Source organism: Mizuhopecten yessoensis, unplaced genomic scaffold (assembly GCF_002113885.1).
Source record: "Mizuhopecten yessoensis strain PY_sf001 unplaced genomic scaffold, ASM211388v2 scaffold2329, whole genome shotgun sequence".
NCBI lineage: Eukaryota > Metazoa > Mollusca > Bivalvia > Pectinida > Pectinidae > Mizuhopecten > Mizuhopecten yessoensis.
In genome coordinates, this window is record NW_018404492.1 from 6,022,075 (window position 1) to 6,049,598 (window position 27,524).

A 27,524-nucleotide genomic window follows, 5' to 3' on the forward strand; every position below is an offset into this window, starting at 1 on the left:
TCTGACGTCAAATATCACACAAATCTAACATCAAGTATCATCTCTTACTTTAATTATCTGTCTCAAATATTTCACACGTGTCTTACTGACATCAAGTGTACCACTCAAGTCTCTTACAGACGTCAAATGACACACCCTAGTCTATATGCCGCCAATACCATACACGTGTCTTGGTCTGACGTCAAATACCACTTACGTCTTATGTGACGTCATATATTCCACACGTCTCATTCTAAAATCAAATTCCACACCATGATTTATGTGATTCCAAACAAGTGCCACGCATGTCTTTAACTGACGCCAAATAACACCCAAGTGTCTTTATGATGCAAGTTACACACAAGTCTTTATTTGACGTTATTTTTCACGCACGTTTTATTCTGACGTCAAATAACACAAATATCTTTATTTAACGTTTAATAACACATATTTCTTTACCTGATGTCAAATATAACACACGTCAGTATTTGACGCCAAATACCAAACAAGTCTCTATCTGAATTCAAATACAAAAAAAAAAACCATTTACGTCTTAAACTGACGCTACAAATCACACATGTGTCTTAACCTGACGTCATTACCGCACACGTCTGTATATAAAGTTGTTACCACACGTCAATTACCATATATGTCTTTATCTGACGTCATTACGCACACGTTTATATATGTCGTCACTACCAAACACGTCTTTATCTGACGTCACTACCAAACACGTCTTTATCTGACGTCACTACCAAACACGTCTTTATCTGACGTCACTACCAAATACGTCTTTATCTGACGTCACTACCAAACACGTCTTTATCTGACGTCACTACCAAACACGTCTTTATCTGACGTCAGCGAATATATACACGAGGGCGCAGTTAAGATACAAATTACACCCTCTGTACAACTTTCTTTACTATAAGGCCTCTCCTGCATTTACGTTTAATTTCCTGTCCAAAAACGAACAACATTGGCGAACATAACGACGTCGATAAAGGCATAATGACGTTTTTATTAGCGTAGCCTAAAATCACACTTTATTCGGAACTTACTTTCGCTTTGATTCGTCGATGTGATCTGTGTATACAACCGATGAGTTCCATATTGTAATATGAAACATAGACGTATGTATTGCATGGATTTACAGTATTACTGTAATGGGAGTCACCTTTCAATAGAATGTGATATCATTCTTACTTACCAACATACCTGTGTGTTAAGATAGATAAATCAGATAAATTACTTTTATTTTTATTATATTTAAAACGAAATTGATTTCGTTTTTACTTCTTATGGAAAAAAAGGTCATGATCCACGAGCTCACGATCCTGCTCTCTCCCTCCACTAACTGGAGGATCATGTTCAATCCTATATCTCCACTACATACATCTGGCTTGTCAGAACCATTGCCTGCCCTGTACAACTACACCGAGTTAGTAATGTGTCCTTCACGCAACAAATCATAGTGCCGCGACATGTCCCCTCCCTCGACTACATACACAGTAATGCCCTACGTACCTTCTCCCTAAAAACCATGATCTCACAGGTCTGGTCAATCCCTAAAATACCTAGGGTGTCACTTAGCTACTAAGATGATCCTGACCTGGCCTTTCCCTGTTGTAGAAAGTCATTTGTTGCCCTTTTCCTCAACTTCCTGGTGAATCATGGTCCGTCCTATACTTAACTTCCTAGAGGATCATGGTCCGTCCTATACTAAACGACCTAGGGAATCATGATATTGCCTATCTCTGTCTTAGAGGATCATGGTCTGTCCTATACTAAACTACCTTGAGAAACATGACCTGGCCTATCTCTGTCTTAGAGGATGATTGGTTGCCCTATACCTTCACTTCCTAGAGGATCATGGTCTGTCCTAAACTAAACTATCTTGAGAAACGTGACCTGGCCTATCTCTGTCCTATACTAAACTACCTAAAGAAACGTGACCTGGCCTATCTCTGTCCTATACCAAACTACCTAGAGAAACGTGACCTGGCCTATCTCTATCCTATACTACACTACCTAGAGAAACGTGACTTGGCCTATCTCTGTCCTATACTAAACTACATAGAGAAACGTGACCTGGCCTATCTCTGTCCTATACCAAACTACCTAGAGAAACGTGACCTGGCCTATATCTGTCCTATACTACACTACCTAGAGAAAAGTGACCTGGCCTATCTCTGTCCTATACTACCTTACCAAGGGAAACGTGCCCTGGCCTATCTCTGTCCTATACTAAACTTCCTAGAGAAACGTGACCTGGCCTATCTCTATCCTATACTACACTACCTAGAGAAACGTGACCTGGCCTATCTCTGTCCTATTCTAAACTACCTAGAGAAACGTGACCTGGCCTATCTCTATCCTATACTACACTACCTAGAGAAACGTGACTTGGCCTATCTCTGTCCTATACTAAACTACATAGAGAAACGTGACCTGGCCTGTCTCTGTCCTATACTAAACTACCTAGAGAAACGTAACCTGGCCTATCTCTGTCCTATACTACACTAACTAGAGAAACGTGACCTGGCCTATCTCTGTCCTATACTCCACTACCTAGAGAAACGTGACCTGGCCTATATCTGTCCTATACTACACTACCTAGAGAAACGTGCCCTGGCCTATCTCTGTCCTATACTAAACTACATAGAGAAACGTGACCTGGCCTATCTCTGTCCTATACTCCACTACCTAGAGAAACGTGACCTGGCCTATCTCTATCCTATACTACACTACCTAGAGAAACGTGACCTGGCCTATCTCTGTCCTATACCAAACTACCTAGAGAAACGTGACCTGGCCTATCTCTGTCCTAGAGGATCATCGGTTGTCCTATACCTTAACTTCCAAAAGGACAACGGTCCGTCATATTTCTCTACCAACTACCAAGCTGACCAATTATCTTATCTGCTAAAGGGAGCATGTGTCTCCCTCAGCTTCCTCGATCATATAGAAAAAAATCACTACATAGTGAGCGTACTTACCTCTCCTCTCCCTCGGCCACCTGAAGTATCCTGGAGGCGAAGAAACATTGCATAGAGCATACTAACAGGCAGCTAACACAAAGTACGAGCACAAACGTGCAGAACGCGGTGGCAACCTCCAATACGTCATCGAAATCCTTTGGGGTCGACAACAGTGTCCCATTCCTGAGGGACGGTTCATCTCGGCGGGTCTCTGATATGTAGTAAAGGATCTGAACAGACACAGCACTTTGTATTACCGACACGATACACATCAGGCCCAAACTAACTATACTGCTTTGAACAGAGTTTGTACTCTTTTTCCGTTCCTGGACCATAGAGGGTTCGTCATCGCTTAAGTGCTCCTGAGACTGCGATAACGTTGTGCTTCTTTTTGATACGAAGCTGGAAGGACGACTGAGGTTACCGTTTGTAGCATGCAGAGAGGTTGCTATCCTTTGAATAGTGTCTGCCGAGGACAATCTGGCCGCCTCCTTATTTTGGAGAACAACCTCCAACAAATCCCTGTTTCTATTATTCTCCGTACGATTCAAATCCTGCATTGTATGAGAATCCGACAGCGTGGTAAGGCAAACACATTCTACATTCTGTCGTCTGCTTATAAACGTTCTCAGAAATGGCACTGATGTTGTTTGAAGAGTCCTCAAAAGTGGTCGCGCCGGGGTTCACCATTTTCCAACAAACCACCATGAGATGATATTTCACTTCGCTTTGCCGAAGGTATTCTCTGGTAAGATGGTTTCTGAAATATATGAGAAGGGAATTATCATTAATCCGGTTTAGTTTGTATCTCAGAGCCAGCGCATGGCTGCTGTAACTTGTCGGCAGTGCTGGCACGTATTGATCCAGCTCTACCAGAGACGCCGTACGCAATGTTATGTTCCGCGTCTCCGTCACATTGAAACAGTAAGAACGAGAGGGAAATATTTGTCCCCATAAAAGCTAATCATATTGATAGAATACGATTAATCGAGTGTAATATGGCTTTTCATTCCCTTATTTAACACGCGGCGCATGCGCTTTTCCCAGTCGTGTGGTCCTATAAATTGCTCTGCTTAAGAGTGCACTGACCGAAGTCAAGTCTTCACAGTCACCGACAGGCAAATGTAAAAAAAAATGTTCTGGAGAGATGCGGCCTGATATACCAAGAATACGTCTTTTATGATTTAGGGGGTTTGAAATACATGTATGTGTGATCAATTTGTGACTGGGAGGGGGAGGGCTTGCTGATGAAAAAAATGGAGTGGAGGGAAGGGTGAAAAAAGAGACCCAACCCCGAAACACACACACAAACACCTTAGCAACTGTTGCTCCCTCCCGTTCAAGAAACTTCCCCTCCTCCCGAACTCCACCACAACTTCATAAATTATAAAAAAAAAAAGGTGACAAAAGCAGTTTCATTTATATTTTATTCCGGGAGTATTACTGTTTACCAATATCTATCCTTCACTGCAATTTGAAATACAAAATATCACTCTTGATTAAAAAAAACTTTTGCCCAGTAAAAGATTCAGGAGCTTCAACGCAAAGACTCTTCCGACCCTGTCAGTATATGGAGTAAGAAGTAGTATCAATTTCTTTTGTGGGTTTTAAAAAAGAAGTATAAAAAGAAATCTTAGGATGAAGGCATTGAGACTGATATCGAGTTTAAATCCGGCCATTTATTATGAGTGAAATCTGTCTTAATAAACCCTGAACAGTGCAGAGACCTTCAAATGAATACTTTAACTGAGCCTGCACATGAATTCATTTGTCTTTTTGAACCCCTATAATCTGGCAACAGATTTTAGCCGAAAAGAATAAGGCGGTGCTGGTGATGTTCATGCATGGACGAATGAAGGGAACAGAATGAACGAATGAAAGGGATAGTTGGAGTGAATAAATGTTAAGTAACGATGGACTCAGTAAACAAAAGAGAAAGAAAACGAACGAATAAAAGGAACAGAAAAATAAACGAATGAAAAGGAATAGAGATCATGAACAAAATGACCGAATGAAAGGGACAGATTAGAGAAATGAATGGATGAAAGGGACAGATATACATATCAAATAAAAGGAATAGAGAGAAGGAATGAACGAAAGGAATAGAAAAGAGGAAAAAGGTAACGGTTCCTTCGGTTTTAACGTGATACATCTTAAAAGACAGTGAAACAAATCTTGTATTCACTTTACATGGACACCTAACTGCCCGCTTGTATACGACAGGATAATGCAAAGGTTTAATTTATAAAAAAATATGTTTAAAGTAGGATCTATTTGAAGGGTTTGTATATAACAACACTTTCCGAGAAACACAACAAACATAATTATGTCCCTTTGAAGATCTTTCTTCCACCCAAAATACCCACGTCACCTCGTTTATTTTACATCATGCATTAATTTTTTAATTTTTTTTGGGGGNTTTTTCTTTCTGCCAATTATAGATTTAAGTTTTGAATTGGCGTACTAGTACATAGAAATGCAATGTTTCTTGAACTTTATATATAATATATATATCTAGGGATTTTGTTCCACAAATGTGTTTGGGTATATAATAGATTAGAATATGCTTGGAATGGCCAACCATCACATCCGTCAGTCACATGAATTTGTAAATGTGTTATTATATTAATACACAAGTCAAGTCAAACCAAAAAGCTAAGGACCAAGTCGTTTCAAGCCATGACTTGTATTAATCATGTAGATTGATCCCAATGATACAATTCATCATGTTCTAATCTTCAAATCCAAAACAACTACCATGTACACCCTCAGTACCAGCTGATAAGGAGACTAACCATTAATGACAAGCCAACTTAACAACTTTAATTTATTTCAAGATATCCTTTTACATTGAAAGATATTCTTAATAAATGTACTTTGAGAGAGATATATTTGACAATGAGAAATATATCGTATACAGATTAAGATAGATAAATTATCGATATCTCCTTTTCTTTTAGTAATACCTCTGTTATTTTTAATGCTATTTTTATTACGTTTGCAAATACTGTTATCTGTTTCTACGAAATATTAAGTACTGCCATAGATCAGGGTAAATAGGCCATGCTGTTAACCTGCGTGTCTAATTCACCTAGCGGTCGGTGTCACGAATAAACAGAGTGAAACAGTCGCGAAACCTGTCCAGACCGACCACTGAGGCACCAAGAAAAGTTCTTGATTACACAGGTTCAGTTTAGACAGGTGCTAGTGCTTACGATTCAAAAGTTATTTTTGTTTTACAGTTCCATTGTTTTGTTCGTTTGATGCAGCTTTAATCTTGATACGCTGTTTGCTCGAATGTTCAATGTTGAATATTTTTACGTTATCGAAATTTAGAATGTAATGAAATATTGGTACACGACGAATTAACATGATCTTCTGAAATCCTGTAACATAAACATACTTTTACCATTTTTTTTATTTTCACATAAAACACATTTTTAAAATGTATCACATACTGACTTTGATAATCTTGGAATTTTTTTCCTGGACGCCATCAAGTGACCCTAATGTATGAAAAGGAGGTAACATATTCATAGAATCTATAGCTGAAGTCAATAGTTTTGATTTTTTTCTTAAAAGGTCCGTTACAATTTGAAAAGTTTAAAAGAAATAGTTTGTATCTGGTTAAATGACAATAGGATCATAAAACACTTTTAAAAGATCAACATTTTTTTTTTCACTCAGAAATATATACCGTTCCATTTAACACGTTAAGATTAGTGACGGAGCCAAATCGAATTGATTTCTGGGAAGCACGTGCTCCCTGTGATGGACGGCTTCACAAAAAATACATCGTTAGACGTCTGAAAGTAACGGGCTCTATCTTTTAATGTTAGTGTAGACTGGGATTACATCACACAACTAAATCTCTCCTCTAATAGAGAGAGACACATATACCCCTGCATGTAGTCACACCGACGTTAACCGATCAATGATCGATTTTTTTCTAAAAATAGTATTTTAGTTAAATTTCCAGACAAAGTCTTGATTCAGCTGGTTACGATCTCGGATTCCTTTTGGGAATACAATCGGTGTTATCATATAGGTTCTGCGGTTTCGGATGAATCTGTTTGTCAATATTTATTGCCGGATTTGTTCCTTGTAATGTAACGTAATGGAACGTGTCCTAGCTCGCGATCGGATATTTCACTCTCAACAGGGAGAAGAAACGGTTTTCTGACCACCTCGTCTATGTCATATTAAAACTATTTTACTAAAGTCCTTGGTTTTTTCTCTGGCGTTCAAGAATACAACAATAAGTCTACCTGAGTGTATGACCATTCCAAACTCTAAGTCACGACGGACGGCATGTAACTGAACATCATGACGTCATTTGAGATTTATCAAACGATCCTAGTAGTTAAAATTTAAGCTCTTGAAATCAAAACCACTTCTGTACCATATTACCAATATTTTATGCCATTATAAGCGAAAAACTAAATGTTCTTTGAAGTCACGGAAAGAAAATATTAAAATAGTGTTTGTTTATGAAATTAAACGAAAAGTCAACTGTGCAACGTCATTTAGCCTCCTTTACAATTTAACGAAGCGAATTGTTCTATCGACCGTCTTTTCTGTTACGTCGCTTATATAAACTTCATTTGTTTTTACAACAGTTATGAAACAAGTTTTATCAACTTATATTATTCACTTATGTAGGCTCGGATAGAAGAGCAAAAAAGAATGGAAAGAATGTAACTCGTTAACGTGAAAGATAAGAACTCCTTAATTATCATGTATATATCAATGTACATCATCTTTATTTAAGGGTATCATTCCATATACAGTTGCGTACACTGTAGTTGTATATGTATCATGTCCTGAAAGGCTTATGGCCTAAAATTTGAATAAATCTTGAATATTAAAACCTATTCTTATCTTGTCTTTCTGGCATGCTATCTGATATGGTTATTGAACCATTTCTGGTCTTGGTATTTGTGACATCGCTTTTCTGATGTGGTCAATGAACCATTTCTGGTCTTGCATTTGTTGGATTTCTGTCTGATATGGTCACTGAACCATGTCTAGGTTTGTATTTATCATATAGCTACCTGTTGTAATCACTGAGCAATTGCTTGTCTTGTATTTGTGGCAATACTTTCCGACATTGCCACCGTTCCGATTGGGCTGGTCTTATCTTTGTCCTCTATGCAAGTTCGGGGAAAGAATGTACCCGCTACATCACAATGAATGACGTAATAGACGACTAATCTGGGGCCCCTGTAAATCGGGGCTTTTTTCTATGAGTTCTGTTAAGGGGATAGCGAAGAACCCCTATTGATATGCTGCCCTATTGCTACATTTGCAATCTTTGTCTTTGCTGTCCTCATTGTTCTACCTTTTTATCTGGCGGTGTCCCCATAGACATAGCTGTTGAGTGGACGTTAGACCCAAAACCAAACAAACACATCTTGACTGTGTGGCATTGCTATCAGGCACATTCAATGGACCACGTGTGGTCTTGTATTTGTAACAGAGATATCAGATATAATAATTGAACAATGACGTCACTGTCTTGACCTCGTTACGTCTGTCTTGTTCTCGTGACATTTAAACCTCCAGTGGTCGAGCTTGATTTCTCTTTTACCATCTTTGGATAGCCATACTGGCTTCAAACCAAATCTTAGTAAATTGCTCTAATTGTTTTATACATTTAACCGGTAAAATATGTAAAACCAAGGGCAGGCCATGTGACATTATAAAATGTCCTTTCGTTACATGTATTGATGGTATTTAAAGCTGGAGATGTTACAAACATCACAGCACGTTTCATGTACAATGTTTATAACATGTATAGTTTATTTATAACACCGTAAAATGTTACGAAATGGCCGGTCAACTAAAGTTCAGTGATCAACATGCGTCATGTAGCCTCCTTTTCTTGATAACAATTTTCTGAAATATATTACTTGATAATTTTACCATGATTAGAGTAGTTTCGTAAGGTCACATCCATTTTGATTTGAGGTCGGTTTGTTTCTTTGCAGCCATTAAAAACTACTCTGTATGATCTAGATTTATATAAATAAACTTTGAAAAATGTGCTTTTTTGTATCATCAAGTTGGCTTACAAAGAAATTGGCATATTATGTAGCTGGTAAACTACTTTTGTTAAGAGCACCTTAATGCCTTAATGCAGTGTCAATATATTCGAAATTCATATCCTAATAACAATGTTTAATTGCGGTATTTAAGTGTGACTGATAAGGTGGGGATATTTGGGTTGACTAACCATCGTTTAGGGGGCTTGTTGAACTTTCATGGTAATTATTTTATTTTCCCTTTGAATAAACGCTATCGTACGGTGATTGATCAAAGACATGTCCTGGAATTTGGACCTTCGAATACAAAATGCAAAAATAGGACTGCTTGCTAGACTGATTGCAAGAATGAGCATGGTTAATGTCATAACGTCTGTTCGTAAAGAGATAAACTGAGAAACTGCCAACCTACTTGTACATCTGACAAGGTCAATAGTTTTTTATTCTCTAAATATTTCTCCTTTGTCAAATGCATTTTCATTTTGTGCAATGATAGACCACATTGCCCTGTGTATCTGCAGACAATCATTCTGACGGCACACGAACCGATCGTTTGTTGTATGGCCATGCCATACTAGCTGGTTTGTCGGACAGACGCTTGATTAATGCCAGTAGTCACATAGTACAATAAGTGTTAAGTTTTAAATTACCTCTCATGAGACGATCTTCGATAACAAGATCCTATAGACAAGTCTAAAAGACCGTTTAGCTCGTGTCAGAAGCAACACATATCAGGACGACACATAATGAGTCGCCGTTCCTACAGGCGAGGAGTACAGTCTTACTTCGATAGGGTCTATGTGTGTTGCGATAAAGGCAACCCCTATTGGGAAATGTTAGTTTTTGAAGACAGTCTGAAGTTAGGTTAACGCTCAAGCGTCCATTTTTAAAACATTCTACGGTCGAGTGTCTGGCGTCGCGTGCAGGCGGAACCTCCATGAAAAGCCCGTGAGTACCTTCCCACATTTATGTGCTTGAAAACAAGCCTAGGTCTGATGATTGAGCGAATGCTAGGATCAGCAAGCTTTTGTCACGAGACCGTTCTATAAGGCTAACGGTACTTGTAATTTTACTGGGGTCGTTTAAAACAGGAATATTTCTGAAAGGCGATGTGGAATGAGGATGGAGAATAGCGGTTTTTGAAAAACATGATACGGTATACAAAGAAAACCTCACTTACTCAAATCCGGAATACTGAATTACCGAAATAAAGAAAAAGGTTTGGACATTTATAAGAAATTGAGCTGCTGAATGAAAAAAAAATCTGAAGTGAGAATTTTCCAGGGTTTCGACTTTGGCTTAAACGGGCTCTGATTGAATGCAAACATATACAATGTCATAATTTGATGTAGACTTGTTAAAATGTGACATGCGAGATAAATGGTTAACCATTTAATGATATGTGTTAAAACTTCAGTTACGGACCCGATTGTTCAAAGGGCGATCAGCTTAATCAACAATTAGTGAAAATACAACCGATATTTGACTGCAAGCTGTGTACATAATAAATATATAAAATCTAAATTTCATACAGATTTACAGTTGATTAACTTATATATTGACATAATTATTTAAACTTGGAAAAAGGTTGTTTAAGAGTCATGAAACCTATTATCCTTTGAACAACTCGGTCATAAGTAATACTCACCGAGATCGAATGGACTTTATTGTGGATGTTTATAAATATTCTCAGTATCATTTTATTCAATTAACATTCCCTTGGAGTGTGTTCGTTCATTCATTATCTCAATTTTTATAAAATTGTATGGAATTCTTTGTGTCTCTGTGCCGGATAACCGAAACTAGGAATGTGACACTGCAGTGCCATTACAGTAAGAACCCTCAACAAATATCAAGGATCCGTTACCTTACAAGAACTTTAAATAAGATTGAATGTAATGAAAATAAAAACCACTACACAATGTGTTTCCTTGTCTCACATTAATAGCCAGGGAGGCAAGGCTGTTGTAAGCTCACAGAACAACATGCCAAATACCAACACGTATGTGTGTGCTAATTGGAGGTGAAATAGTATTACGACACCGACAATCAATTTATCTTTAATAGCTTACGCGGTATTCAAAAATATTCCCAGTACTATAGATACGTCAACGCTATCTACAAGGTTGTCTCTTAAGGATCCCGTACCACTGCCAAAAACTGAAGAATTGGAAACTTTTTTGCAGGCGTGACTTTAGCTTTGGTAAATCAATTATGAAAAGAAAATACAAATATTTTGATGCATTTATGAAAAAATATTAATAAAGATGAATTAAAACAAAATATAATAATCAATAACAGTATTCTTAGTGTAAAAAGTCTGCGGTACTAGACCGGGACTAGACTGGGATTAGACCTTACCGGGACTAGACCGGGACTAAATCTAACCGGGACTAGATCGGGACTAAATCTAACCGGGACTAGATCGGGACTAGACCTAGACCGGGACTAGACCGGGACTCCAACCGTGGACTTCAGATTGCTATACTATCAAGGTGGTCTGGCCCAACTGAGATACAGTTTTATGCAAAACGAAAGTAAGGGTAAAGCGAAAGTAAGGGTACAGTTTCACATAAGCACTATTGTAACCCCAAACACTATACTAGTGCAACCCGAACAGCTACAGTGCAGTGGGGCAAGGATCCTTTAGTGTCTATTCAAACAACAAATTGTTACCGTCGAAATCATTTCAACTACAAATTGACGTCAGCTCATACCGACGACGTTTCTTGTTTATTTAGGTCATATGTATATAATGAGATTCTGTGAAAGGTCTAACTCGGGCGGTATTACACGATTATCGCTCAATCCTTAAAGATAAAACATCGGTGAATAATGCTGACGGAAGTATTCATTTTAATATCTTTAAGATAAATATGTACATTTCGTCAGACACTCGACGGTATTGTTTTGTTAAAAGATACACTGACCATGTAACTTTTTTCTTCTTTTAAAAATCGACAGTTGAGGTAGAGTTTGAAGAACCTAAAAGATGATATATCAGACAGACATGTTGAAAAATTGAGCTCAATCAACAGTTACTGGTCAGGATAGAATATAGCCATTATTAAGCTTGGATTCTAACCTGTTACCCCCGACTACACTGGGCTAACGACGGTCAGAACTACCGCCCGAGTATTGCCGCTGTTGCAGTTTTGTTTTTCTATGAATTTCATTACCATAACTTGTCGCCATTGACGACAAGGCCGGCGTTGTGAGTTCTTCTTAATATTTCCGGCACTAGCATCAGAAATTGGAGAACGAAATATTACACAGCAGAAATATAGATATTTGTGAACAGGCAGGATTGCTGCATGTTCAAATAGAATGCCCGTGTCACAAGGGAGTAGCTGCTGAAATGTCGAAATGATTCTTTAGTACGCCGCTCGTAAGGCTTAAATTGATTCTGATAGAAAAAGCGTGAAATAAAAGAACCAAGTCGCGTACTATATCCATACATACATCATACATATTTACACTCATTATGCAAATTACAATTACAAGTTTGAATCACAACCATTCAAAATCTTTATTGAATCATGTTTAACGGTTTCATAACTAATGTCACCACTGTTTGATGTCGAGGTGATCTCAATAATCTACATCACATACCTACGTATAATACCTATTATTGACACAGCACCAACTCCCGTTACCATGGATACCATCAGATAGTAACAACTTACGAACAACAACAATATGATGAAAATACCCATACATGCAATGACACCAATACTACCATCTCGATGATATTACCCCCTCTTGGCCTTATTGCAGGATAAAACTGACCTCTGGGATATATTTTAACATGTTTAGGAAATCATGCAACATTGTTTTTCTGCAATGAAAGCAATATGTTTCTGTCAAATTAGGTATGAGACCCGCCTGTGACATTAAGAAATTGGTTATTATTGGTTATTATCAATCCTATATGGCGATAATTGCCCCTAGAGCTAGTCAATAATATGATCCTTAATGAGTATGAATGTGTTAATGCGATTGACTGCCGTTACAAACAGGATTTGCCTCAGGTGGTCACTCGTCGGCCATTACACGTGGCCCTTATGATGGAGGAGGTTAAACCGGATGAGGAAATATCAAGTAGATATATCAGCCATCACGGCGTGTGTGTCAAGATTACTATGAAGTGTCACGAAATAACCAACACCTCATGTAACTTTTCTTGTTCAATCAATTAAAGTTAAGCAGGACTTTCGCTGAACTAGAAATCCCGCAATGATATACTTGCACTTACTGTTCGTTTATAAAGGAGATTTACGTTTACATGGGAATTATGTTGCTGTCTTCATGATTGACCTTAATGCTGAACATATTCAATAGGCGTATCAAATTAGGAAAAGGAACTAGTGGCGAGATATATGAAGGCCAAAGACGTAATGGCCTTTGGTTATGACGTCATTACATTCGCCTTTTATACAGTTTGTGCTGCCGAGGAAATTTATCACATTGAACTTAACACGAGGTTACCATAACAGTTCTCATAAATACCGCAGTATCAGCAGACACACTAAACTATTGTCTGCTATTAGCGATGTCTCTGAGAATACAGCAAATCGGTTTATACACAACGTTAAGGGATGGTTGGCTTTGAAAGATAAAGCGTTTCGTTCATGAAAAGGAGTGCAATATTCTTGTCGACTAATATTACTTAAAGTCCAAAGTAGCAGTTGGTCGATACCAACCCTGGTTCTTATTTAGGGTTAATGCGGTACACCGGTTATGGACTTGAGAGGGGAAACAATGACGTTAAAATCAGTTTCATTATAAAATGACCATGTTCGCCGAAGGTAAACCTCGTTCTGAGTTCTTATTCTTGAATATAGAATGACAGTGTCGTTAACAAAATACACCAAAACTGTATTACCTTACCAGACAGAATCGACGGGCGCGTCATTACGACTAGAAGCTACCGAATCAACGACTTCTTCGTCCATATCTGCACCTAAAACAGTTTAATCTACAGAAAACAGGGTGTGTAGGGATAGAGATACAGAGATGCTGTGTGGTTTGGTCACATACGACCCTAACCTCACCGAGCCCTGTTTAACGTCAGCCACAGTACAACTGGGGAGAAACGTTCATCGTGTCACCAACAGTTCACAGCCCGACCAACTATCTGACTATCTGACAATGTCAGGTTCACACAATGTGACAGAAACCTCGAGTTCAATCGATACGTAGCTGTGAAATGTGACATCACAATCCCTCACCAAATAATCAAATAACTACGAGAACAAGGTATAATTTGTACTGGTAGATCTTCCCACCATGTCATGTCACCTTAGTTACCAATCCTCAATATATGATACAGCGCTGTCATCGCGTCATGTACACAATGGGAGCCATGACGACCTTTTGTTTGAGTATCTACCACCTATCTAGTCTATCATCAAAGTTAGCTCTTCGTGAATATGTCCTATCTTACCTAGACTTTAATCAAGGTGCGTCTTAATGAAAAGGTTTCATGATCTTGTTCTGTCTTTATATGAAAATTTCACCTACCTGAACTTGCTCTTGTAATGTCTTAATGAGAATATTCTACCTCCCTAGTTTTGTTATGACGTCATAAGGAGGTTCCATCTGCCTAGACATACTCTTGTTACATATGTCTTAATGAGAAAATTCCACCCACCTACTTTTGTTTTGTTGTCATGAAGATGTTCCAACTACCTTAGCATACTCTTGTTACATACATGTATGTCTTAATGAGAAAACTCTATATAGTATGTTTTGACAAATAAGTTGACAATACTGTGTACCGTATTGACAAAAGTAAAGGAAAACTGACAATGCTTATATCATGCCGTCCTATTTCCATGTAGTGTAAACCAAGCAATAGATGTATGACACCTATTTAATAAAATCTTTATTTCCTTTCTTTTTGCATTAGGTTTCGTCTTCCTAGAGACAATCTTGTATGTCTAAATGAGAAGGCTTCATAATTCATATATATATAGACATATTATTGTACAGGTGTAATGCCTTAATAAGAAGGTTTGAATCTATCTATACAATCATGTCATATCTTATCAAAAGGGTGCCTTCTCTCATTACATAATCTTGTTATGTCTTATTGAGGACGTTCCACCTGCCTAGACATAATCTCTCTATGTTTTGATGAGAAGGTTTCATCTATCATTACATAAACATGTTATGTCTAAATAAAAAGGCTTCGTCTGTCATTACATTATCTTGTTTGTCTTAACGAGTAAGTAACACATAATCTTGCTAGGTCTTAATCAGAATGTTTCACATATCATTAAATAATCTTGCTATGTCTTAATCAGAAGAATTCACATACCTGGATATCATTTTGTTATGTATCAATGAAAAGAAATCCATCTTCATAGACATTTTAATATATTTTTCTTAATGAAGAGAGATTCCACCTAGCTCGATATAATCTCGTTATGTCTTATTGTGGAGATTCCACCTACCTCGACATAATCTCGTTGTGTCTTATTGAGGAGATTCCACCTACCTCGACATAATCTCGTTATGTCTTATTGAGGATATTCCATTTACCTATACATAATCTCGTTATGTCTTATTGAGGATATTCCACTTACCTATACATAATCTCGTTATGTCTTATTGAGGAGATTCCACCTACCTCGACATAATCTTGTTATGTCTTATTGAGGAGATTCCACTTACCTATACATAATCTCGTTATGTCTTATTGAGGAGATTCCACCTACCTCGACATAATCTCGTTATGTCTTATTGAGGAGGTTCCACTTACCTATACATAATCTCGTTATGTCTAATTGAGGATATTCCACTTACCTATACATAATCTCGTTATGTCTTATTGAGGAGATTCCACCTACCTCGACATAATCTCGTTGTCTTATTGAGGAGATTCCACTTACCCATACATACTCTCGTTATGTCTTATTGAGGAGATTCCACTTACCAAGACATAATCACGGTTTGTTTTATTGGAAAAGGTTCCTTTTACCAAGATACAGCCAATGTAGTAATGAATTAGTTTCACTTCCCTGAACATAATCCTGTTAGGTATAAATGATGAGAAACCTCCCCCTATCTTATCATAGCCAATGTCAAAGCGACCCCGTTTATTCTTAATGATCAGTTCTACTCTCCTTAACCAATGATGGAAAGTCTGCGTAAATATTAACCATTAAAAATGGATTTAAAGGTGTTTATTTCTGTACAAATTAACAACTTCTGCCGCCCAAACCATTTGAGATGAAGATTTGGATATATAATGTATTGCGCCATCTGTAAGTCTTGATGTAGACTATTAGAGATCATTTATCTAAACGCGACCTTTGACATCGGGATTATCGCTTTTATGGAGAGATGTACACGATTATCCAATAATGGATACCACATGTAAGATAACAAAACTAAATAGAATAAGTATATAAAATATGCAAATATAGACGGTTTCTTAAGAAAACCAAGTCACAACTGCATACTTTTTCTTTATTTTTATCAAAATCTAATGCAGTCGTGTTACTAATTTACTTGACCTCTAGGTAAGTAAATCATGGACCACTATGAATTAAGGGTATATGCTACATTACTGCAACATGCATCACTTTTCAAAAAGAGATTTCACACTGGCGAATCTGTCATGAGAAGTAATTTGGACTATGTAAATGAGAACACATTTGAAGAGTGCACATTAACACACGTACTGGTAAGCCCATGTAGTAAAAACTCATCAGATAAGCATATTAAACACAATTTAATGGAGATGACTCCAATGAAACACAAGTATAACTAATCTCTAAAAAGAGTTATCATTCCTGTTACATATACTTATATTCCATATGAGAAAACAATTACTACTGAAGGCAGATAATATTTTGTAACAGAAATTAAACAAGTTTATCAGCTTACAGTAAACACCCCTAATGGCCCGGAAGATAGTGCGCAAGGGAACTTAAATTAGAAGGAAACAGGAGTACTCGTAGCAAACCCACGTAGCCGAGCACGTGACCAAAACCTTTTCACATTCGATCAGGATATCGAAAACCGGTCGTCATGGTGAAATGCTGGTGCGCTATCAATTGCACCTGCCGATCAATCAGCAGTAATACAAAGAAATGTGAATTGTTAACAACATTGCAAAAAACTAAGTGCATGTTTGGAAGTGTTTTATTACAACAGTAACACGTATAGATTTGTTGTGTGAGCATCGTTACAGACGTCTGAATAGCGACGCAGACAATTGTCTTGTTTTGCATGAGGTATGTTATGGATGAATTCAGCTACCTAGAATTTACCTGGACATCTAGCACAGCATCTGTATCGGACCGATGTATCTGCCAACCAAATTCTTAGACTAAACAATAATTCGACTCTTCCCTCAACACGCAATCAAACTTCAGAGATACAGAGAAGGAAAACAAACAAATAAACACTTTTGACGTAACATTTTTCCATCGAGGAAGCAATGTCAGCAGAGATTAAATATGAACCAGAACATATATTCTACGACCATCTCCCTCTCTCTCTGAACTTCGCTCTATGTATGCTGAGAAAACGTTATCACCCTGGCCAGAATTTGCTTTTACCGTAATGTCAACTGCAGGAAAATTAGAGAGAACAGAACTGTAGTCAAGCCTTCTTCCTTAATAGAAATTGGCGGTGACACTCTTCGCAAATATCATATCGTTAAAGCACATGCACTGATCTGCAAGATCAACAGCGACAAGTCTATCCACATAACCCCACTTGACAGGAAAGAAGTACAAGCTGTCAGAAGCGGAAAAGGAGGAAAAAAGAAGTGGGAATTTAATTGGAATAAAAAAAAGCCATGAAATAGATATTTACATAAAGGGTACAACTACAAATTCGTCACTTTAACAAAAAGGAAAAACGTTCTTGAAATGCATTTGGTCCAGAGTACAACTTTGCAAAGAATATGTCACTACAACAAAAAGCAAATACATTCTTGAAATACATTTGGTCCTAATGTACAATAGTTAGCATTAAAGAAACCGACTTTGATGTAACGACAGTGAAAAATGAAGTCGAAATCATAAACAACTACTTCGTAAACGTTGGCAAAGACGAAACAAATGAACCAATATCCATCTTTATTCGAAGAAACTAATTGGTATGTTTTATGGCCATTTGTTTTTGCCTAGCCTATTGCGGAAGCAGTTTAATCAGTAGCAAAGATTTATTCCGGAACATCCAAAGAACAGTCTATTCTCCACGATTACATCCAAACATTAGGCGACTGTACAGATGAATTGAAATAGGAAATCTGATTATGAAGAATGCAAACACGTCAAAAGTAAACGAAATCGGTAAATCGTCATATACACCATCATCGGGAGACAACAAAAAAGCCATCGAAAAAGTGACAAGGAATGATTTTTTGTGAATTTAATAAATGAGTCGCACATATGTTCATTTGTACTTTAAGGTAAAACATTTTGTATGGTATTGAAAACGAAACAGATAAACTCATTAGAAGTCAACGAACCGAAACAGCTATGTGTTAAAAATGTTCAACTATCGAAAATTCACGCCACATCAATTACCTTTGCATTACCACCACCTTTTTATAGAAGGACAATAAAGTGGTATAATTAGTTTATACCTACGACGCTCGTTTGGTATGTTCAATAACTGTTGATACGAGTTGATGTTGATTTTTAATTAAGAAGTTCTAATTATCAAATGCAATGTAACATACTTAATATATTATAGCCTTGTCCCACGGAAAACATTTCTCTGAAAGTGTTTTCTGGAGAGGTATGGTGCCCTCAGCTAGGGAACTATTGCTCTACAGAAAACACAGTCATATTACGTTAAGTTTCTTCGGGAATGACGCACAATAAATTATTATGTCCAGCAATGCCAGACACTTATATGATTTTGAAATTAAAGTAATCGTAATCGTCAGGTCTGCCAGAAGGGTAACTTTGAATAGGCCGTTAGCTTGAATCTCTTTTTAGCGACGGTGGTAAGATAGGGGAGGATTCTTTTTAGGGGTGACTTAATATGTTTTAAACTAGAAAAGATGCAGTTTTAAATAATAACAAGAATTAGCGGTAAGGATTTTTGTGTTCATTTATTCCTTTATTTGTTCTAATTTTCATTTGTTTGAAATAGCATAAGCTATGTAACGGAGTAACGTACAGACTGTTGCCAATTCTCTCGTAAAAAATGACTTCGAATTAGAACAGTAGCCTGAAGTATTTATGAACAATTTTCATTAGACAGGCGAACGTGGTAATCAACACACACTTTCTAACATATAGGAGTATCAAAAACGAACCGCGATAATGGGTTTAACAGTAATATCCATAGGAGTTTCTTTCCTTAAGAGGTGACAAGAAATTGGTTTGGTTTGTTTATGTTTTACGTCCTATTTACAGCTCTGGTCATTTAATGACGTGCCAGGTTTTGTTGGTGGAGGAAAGCCTGCGTAAAACAACAGACCTAAGGTCGGTACCTGACGTGTGCTCCACGTAGGTCTCGAACCCGCGACCCAGTGGTGGAGAGCTAGTGAAAGCAGAATGTCAGACGCCTTAACCATTTTGCCATAGCATCCCACAAGGAAAGAGCAATAATGAGATATTGAACGTATATGTATAATTAAGCGTATCTTGATTTATCGATTTCGTCAATTTTTTTTATTCAAAACTGCTATTACATGTAGTATTCTCGTTTCTTTTTCGTTAAAGTCTATCCCTTTGGGTTGCCTCAATTCTCCCCAATAGTTGTCACTATATTCCTTCAATGTCGGTCAACGAAGTTGTAACAATCGCCTGCATGCAGATAAACGACATATTTCCTTCATTAAGGCAAGTATATACAATTCTGCTGTTTCAAATTGATTACTAAAAATAAAACGTTTACGAACAATTGAACAGAGTGAGCACCTATCATTGATACACTAAGTTTGCAAAAGTTTTAAAGTGGCTCATTTAACTTTGGTTCGCCTACACATCCGTTTCAGATGTAGCAACACATTTAGAAGTAAAAATGTATTAAAAACCGAAGTTTCAATAACTAAAAGGCAATCTAAATGTAGATTGTTCAATGTTTTGAATTTTTCATTCCGGGCAAAACGACGGATGATGAATCTTCGAAACAAACTTATTTCTTTTAGACCTATGTATTAGAATAATTTCCACTAAATGTTTTAAATGAACCTGTCAGACAAAATCGTGTTTGAATTTTTGGTTCAATTTAACTTTTCTCTCGTCATTGCTGCTATTTGGTTTGGGGTAGTAAATTGAATCTTGAACGTTAAGAATTGATTCATTTGCATGATGGTACCTCGTGGTTGCATATTTACATGTACTTAAAACGCTCATGGTTTACATACATTTGCCATGAAGTACAATATAATGTATTCCCAATATAATTAAATAGTTTTTAAAAAGGTTTGGTGTTATAAAGTAATTTTGCTATTTTCATCATTTCTATCGAATCTAGCCTAGATAATTTACGTTCACGACTATAGACAAAACGAGTAATGAACGAGCATTTTTCTCCATGTCCAGTGTGATATTGTTTGTCCAATTATCTGTTTTGATCCTTTGAAGTTTTTATATTCTTCAAATTTCGTTTTTCATTTCATTTTGAAAGATAAGCAGTCTTGTTTCAGCAATAATTGCTCACATAGTTCTCCATATTATGTTTCTACCATAGTAACATATTAGTGAGCGAGGAATCATATGTATTAAGACCCGTTCCGGAACCGTTTATATTGCTATTTATAGCATGCAGTATATAACAAAGTGAAGTTTGTGTAAAATTCTCTTTGTGTAAAATTGCCCTCCTTGATATCCTTAGAGTGCCATATATACTGAATAAAAAAAGAAACGATGTTGATGGATGGTCATAGCCAAACTGCTGTCGCACGACAGTTTGGTGTTGGCCCGTGTACAATTAACCGTCGCTGTACACGGTTCCGTGCTACTGGGTTAGTTTCCGATCGTCCCAGGAGCGGTCGTACGTGTGTAACGACCGCACGACAAGACAGGGCGATTCGATTGTCGCACTAGAGCAACAGATTCAAGACTGCTGTAGAGACTGCGTCGCATACCTTATGTACCCATGGCAGACCCATTAGTCCTCAAACTGCCAGGAACCGCTTGCGTGCCGAGAGAATCATTGCGCGCCGACCTTATGTCGGGCCACCTCTGACACCACGGAGTCGGCAAGTGCGTCTTGACTGGATGCGCAAACATGGCCCGAATAGGTTTGGGATGCGTCGATGGAGGCGTGTGATGTTCACCGACGAGTCTAGATTCTGTCTGTATCGCTCAGACGGAAGAAAAAAGGTATATCGCAGACGCGGTGAGCGTTTCGCCGACGCATGCGTGGTTGAACGCGATATATTCGGTGGGGCTTCTGTAATGGTTTCGGGAGGCATCTCCCATGGAGTAAAATCCCCCTTAGTGGTCCTGGATCAAAACCTCAATACCGTTCGATACAGAGACCAGATCCTCCAACCACATGTCCTTCCACTTCTCAGACGTCATAACCTAATTTTCCAGCAAGACAATGCTCGACCGCATGTTGCCAGAGTCTGTCGTGATTTTCTCACGGCAAACAACGTTCAGCCTCTGGAATGGCCCCCATATAGCCCCGACATGTCTCCCATTGAGCATCTGTGGGATGAGCTGGACAGGCGTATTAGGAAACGTCAAAACCCCCCCAACTAACCGCGCCCAGTTGATCGCAGCATTAACACAAGAATGGAACAACATTCCCTTAAGGCGAATAAATGTTATCATGAATTCAATGCATAGGAGAATCCGTGCAGGGATTCGTGCAAAAGGTGCCCACACCAGGTACTGAAGTGTCATTTTTTTTTCGCGGGTAAACTACTGATGACACGAGTGACGTCACACATACTTTTCTTCTACAGTATTGTAAAGAGTAGACTTGTCCCTTCATATTGATATAAAATTTTGTACAAATTTTCCAAAATATCATAGGCTATTGATTGCATAATTTAATTGTGCGTTTCTTTTTTTGTTCAGTATAGTTTTCAATTTGTATATTTTATATATGTTATCATGTGAGACTACATGTACAAGCGTTTCAATCTATACTTTTGTATTCTCCTTTACTTCTAGGGCCTCTCTTGTCTTTCTTTGATTAAATTGCATTCAGTCTAGCACTTCACACAAACCCGTATAAGCCTGTTCTAAAATAGATTTACATAAAAATGCAGAATGCGATAGGCATTGCCTGTGTTGCGTTGATGTAACGTCACATGCACTTTACTGCTGTAACCCCGTTTCTTTTTTATATCTAATGATTTATTTAAGTATATCTTCCTTTCATCTTTGTTTGAATACTCCTATCAGAATATTCCTTAAACGGATTTTAAATGAAAACCTTCTGCGGGAAAACTAACATCCAGTGGATAGTTTATCAAACTAACATTTTACCTGGCAATGGCAAACAGCTTTGCTAAAAACATCATGTGATAACATTTGATAGGCTGTTACGCAACACCATTATCCAATGAAAGTTTGCGTTATATACAGATTGGATGCGGTGTGCACCTTACGGAGATGACGTCGGACAAACAATAACAGAGATTGCTGTGACATGTTTCTTAACGTTTTAGATGAGGATTACAGTAATTGGTTTGATTAAAAAAAGACAGTAAAATCATAATCCATGTAAACCCGGACAGAAAATAGATGATATAAAAGACGTAACATACATGGGGCTATCAAGAATACTTCCATCATGCTACTTAGGCATGGGGGAACACGACACTATCAGACATCACTACGTGAACAACGGGTTTAGCTCTCGTAGAGTAGCTGCAGGTCTGACGAAAATGATATTACCATGATAGACATACAGTAACTGTATATCGTACAATCAGCTTCACAAAACATAACTACATAAAAATCTGTCCTAAACTGCATTTGGGTGATACAGTTTTATGTTACTTCTGTATTGTTTAAACAAATAAAATATTCTTTAATAGATACCTGATATTTCACCAACGGAAATTCTACGACAAAGGAAATAGAAATGAGTATCAAAAGTCTGTGAAATCAAGAGACATGAGTAGCTTCAACTGTCAAAACAGTTGCAATAGTGTTTCCTGTTCTGTACTTGAATGACGCTATACCTTTTTTTACTTGTTTGTGAGATGGCTGATATCCTAAAACAATTTTGTATAAAGAATGTTTAGAAAAAAATGTAGATTGCATGGGGGAGGGGATGGATCTCCTTTTAACATAGGCTGAATAGTGAGACAACCGGGTTAGTGGTGGATTGATTAGCGTGGATCGATTACATTAAATCCCGTCGTTTCGTTATTATCTTTAACCAGATTCTGGTTTCAACGCTCTACGTCATCTTAACCAATGTAATTACTTCACCATATTGACCTGATGCCGACGCCTTCGACACTACTACCTTGCTGTTGTGCTTGTCTCGGTCATGCGGTAATACGAATATATTCCGTCCCACCCGTAGTCCTTGGCAGAAGGCACTTAGACTTAAGTAATGTGTTGATTTGATTCCTGAAACTTGTTCGAAATTTCACCAGTTCTTAAAATGTTTCCTACTAAACGGTTAGAAATGTACGTCTCTGCTGAATCATACGATTATTAACTTTGACGTTTTCAGAAGCGGTAAGCAGAAACCTCTGCTAACCTCAGGATTGTGAAACCCTGGTTGGTGCATATCTGCAGACGTAACCAAATGACTGTCATTAAACTGGTTGGTTGATAAATTGAGTAATTCGATCTAACAGGCCATCGTCATAAAAGGGTTAGACAAAGTCAAATGGTAATAAATTGGTCAAATAATGGAAGTGTGCGGCAACAAAGTAGTACAAAGATTGCATGATAAATGTTAAGAATGTATTTATCGACAGACCCACCGTCTAAAAGGTCAAATGGGACTACAAGGGTAAATATTAAGAAGTCTTTGATGCAGTAGGAACTAGGAAAAAGGAAGGAATGGAGATTTATAGCCCAAAAATATCAGGAAATAATAAGGTAATTTTGTTACAATAACCACAAACGGTCCTACAGGTCGAACGGTAATTGAAACAAAAACGGGTACCGGTAAACGGCTGATGTCCAGACAGACAGAAATAAAGCTAAAACGGAGGAAACAACAAAAGAAAAAGAAACACATAATTTCAATCTGGTAATATAATAGCAAATAAATACAGATAAAGCATCTAATATATATGAGCATTAAAAAGGATGGTGCCTGGCTTAACCTCTCACAAACCTCTGTCTAAGAACCGAACACAACAAAGGCAAACTGAGATATAAACCTATGGTCGTAAATTATTTTGGAGCATATTTTGTGAAATGCACAACAAAAGCCAAAACAAAAATACACTGGATGAAATTGTGAGAATGATTGAGTTCCAAATTGACAATATATTTGTTGAGTTTGATGGTAAGATTTTACAGCAGACTGTAGGCGTTCCTATGGGAACTAAATAAGCCCTTCTCCTGTCCCACTTGTTGTTGTTTCCATATGAGGCTAAATTTATTGATACCAGACATTTATTGACTACGTCGATAGTATTTATCCTCCTCGGCCTCAATTCAAGGACACTACAGACTCATGTATTTCAGCCGCTTTCCTCGATGTTCACTTACAACATGACACACAGGGACGGCTTAATACTTAGTTGTATAATTGATAGGACGATTTTCCTATCGTGAACTTCCCTTTCTTGTTAGTAACATCCAAGCTTTCACAGCCTTTAAGTGTCGCAGTTTATTTGGTTTTCAAGAGCTTGCGTCCTCGGTCAATATTGCTAACCTAGATTGATAAATGACTTCCGTGATAGATGCCGACTGATGACGGACAACCTTACAGCATATGTTTTCGAAATATGCAGATTGATGAAGACCATGGACAATTGTTTTGGTCACTATCGTGATCTCACTGGGAAATATGTTTTTTGCGATATGCAGATTGATGTTGTTGATTGTGATCATAAGTGATTAATGTATTAACAAAGGGGAGTAAATTGTTTTACTACCCATTGTTACTACCAAAGTTCTCGCTAAGAGGCATGCCATTACTTGGATTTGGCATATAATTACATGGCAGATGTCGTTGATGAAGTATAAGACGCCTTTCCTTCTTGAACAACTACTCCTTTCTCCCTGTACTTTCCAGTCGTCTCTTTGTATTTTTTCCCTTGTTCAAATTTTGCCCTAGTTATATCGACTCTGCGGTATTCATTTTATATTTTTGTCTGCACTTATTTTAAACAAGGCAAAGAATTACGAGCAATCAACAGTCTTCAACCTCTACACATATATCTATGTAAATAATAAACACCAAAAGGACATGACGCTGTATAAACAAGGACATAAAAGCTGATTTTATCGGCAGCATAGAACTGGGCATTTGATATATATCCTGGACGAAGTTAAGCACGGACGGAGTGCAAACCTATACTTACCTCAGACAGGACCAGTGGGGGACTAATTACATGTATGGAGTTAAATTTCAGCTTAAATTATTTGTTTACTCGCATAACATCTTTCTGGGGGGATGCCAGGGTTTGGAGCCCCTGGATTCACACAAAAATTACAAAAAATAGCCTCACACGGGAGGGCTTTTCCCCATCTATGTACATGTGCATGCATACATATGTATCTATCCATTAGTAATATATAGTATCCACGGACAAGTAGACATAATAGTATTTTAATTGCATGCATCAATTTGTACTTACTATACATACCCAGCGTCATGCTGCTGCTGTACACATCTCAGTTTAACACTGTACAACAGTTAATTTGTATTTGTGAGTAATGTTATTCGTATGTCACCAATAGTAATTATTTAGTTTTATATGTCTGTTGGTATTTTTCAGTAAACAATCCGTTATATTTCGAGTGTAATTGATATCGCTTTTGTATCCCAATTTGATCTAGGCTGTAAGAAGTTGGCGATTTCCCCCTGCCTGCCATGTTGGGGACACCCTAAGATACTTGGCTTGCTGTATTCCACAACATGATGTACTGCGTGGCTCTTGCAATACATGAATCTCGATTCTTTTAATCAGAGAAATTAATGAAACAAAATGATCTGCTGACAAGTCCCATGATTTCAAATGGATGTCATTGGATATTTTAGAACCGTTTATCTCTTCACTGTCCTCGTTTTTTACTTAAGCTTCTAAGTCTTTTTATAGTTCAGCCACATATTCCTTGTGACCATATTTGAGTTACACGTATTCATGGACTTTGATACTTAAAAGTGTGTAGGTAAAGTAGATACGTGACGTGACTTTTCAAGTCATCATATTATATCAGTTCATGCTTAATGTGTACTTCACTGTTTGTACTAATAAATAAAAACCTATAGTGTATGCTTTGAGGATGTGGGCTTAGTGGTGGACAAAAGGCAATTTGAATTGCCTTAAATCAAATGTGATTAATAATTCCGAATTCTGTCATAATCAAGGATTCAATTAAAGATGCAAGTGCATATTGAGCACTTTTTTTATTTAAGTTCTGTGTTGATCCATAACCAACAGATAATACTAGTATCGATCCATGTAATACATCTCCACATTTGGAAACAGTTGCCATTTTGAAATGTCCAACATCCGTGTGCCTGGCTTTATGGATATCGTAAAACTTCTCTTTGTGATACATCAGTGCTTCCGCACCAAACGTTTGTTACATGCTATATTGACTCTGAGAGGTGTGAAGTGTTACATAAACACTGTCTACTTCCTTTTGTCTTGTGGGCTTGTTGTTTGACGTTTACTAACATATTCACAAGCCATAGCTCAATGTATTTCACTTGCGAGTCGTTCCTGTAAATATCTATACAATCTACCTTTCAAAGACAAACTTGCCACCTAGGTTGTTGAGAGAGGCAGGTTGATGAATTCCACGTGCATTTACACAAGTATTTCAGTACATGACATTGCAAGGAATGTATTCCGTATCCAATCAAAATAGGAAACAAAACCGTATTCTTAGCTCAAATATGATAATTTTGAAAAGCCTTGAATAACACAAACATTAAGACCATATGTTTCAGAAGGGTAAGTTTCTTCTGTTTAATCACAGGCACCCGCTATGTAATCATAGATAAAATCCAAGTAATGTCACGGGCTCAAAGTGAGAACCGGGGTAGAGACAACTAGGCACACTAATGAGCAGACTATAGAACATCGACCTTCGTATAAGAAGATTTTTTTTCCAAATAAGATCGTGATGCCGACCATAAAACTTTCCCGTGCAGTAGTCTTTATCAACCTGCATCGCTCGAAATCATGTTTTGTTAGTTTGTTCGTCTGCCCTCGACATCTTCAATGGAAATGTGATATTCCGAGCAAGCTCTTGAATGCCGAATCAACTTCGTCATATTAACATCGCAGATGCCTAACCCGGGATGGTGCTATCAAGAAAGGGAAAGGTCGCAATCGGAACATTTAAACCTTCACGCTTAGTGAACAGCTTAGTAGTAAGCCGTCGCTATTGGTTATGTTGTAAGGAAAGATAGAGGTCAACGGCCG

The 27,524-nt window shown here is 37.6% G+C and overlaps 1 protein-coding gene across 2 annotated transcripts in view; it reads right to left on the bottom strand.

Moving 5' to 3' along the window:
* LOC110445678 overlaps positions 1-27,524 on the bottom strand; it is a 56,649-nt gene that overhangs the window by 26,904 nt on the left and 2,221 nt on the right. For both annotated transcript variants that reach the window (XM_021490427.1, XM_021490426.1), the window contains one exon: positions 2,979-3,720. In XM_021490427.1, the coding sequence (XP_021346102.1) occupies positions 2,979-3,520 (542 nt within the window). In that variant the 5' untranslated portion in view covers positions 3,521-3,720. The remainder of the gene's footprint in view (positions 1-2,978; positions 3,721-27,524) is intronic.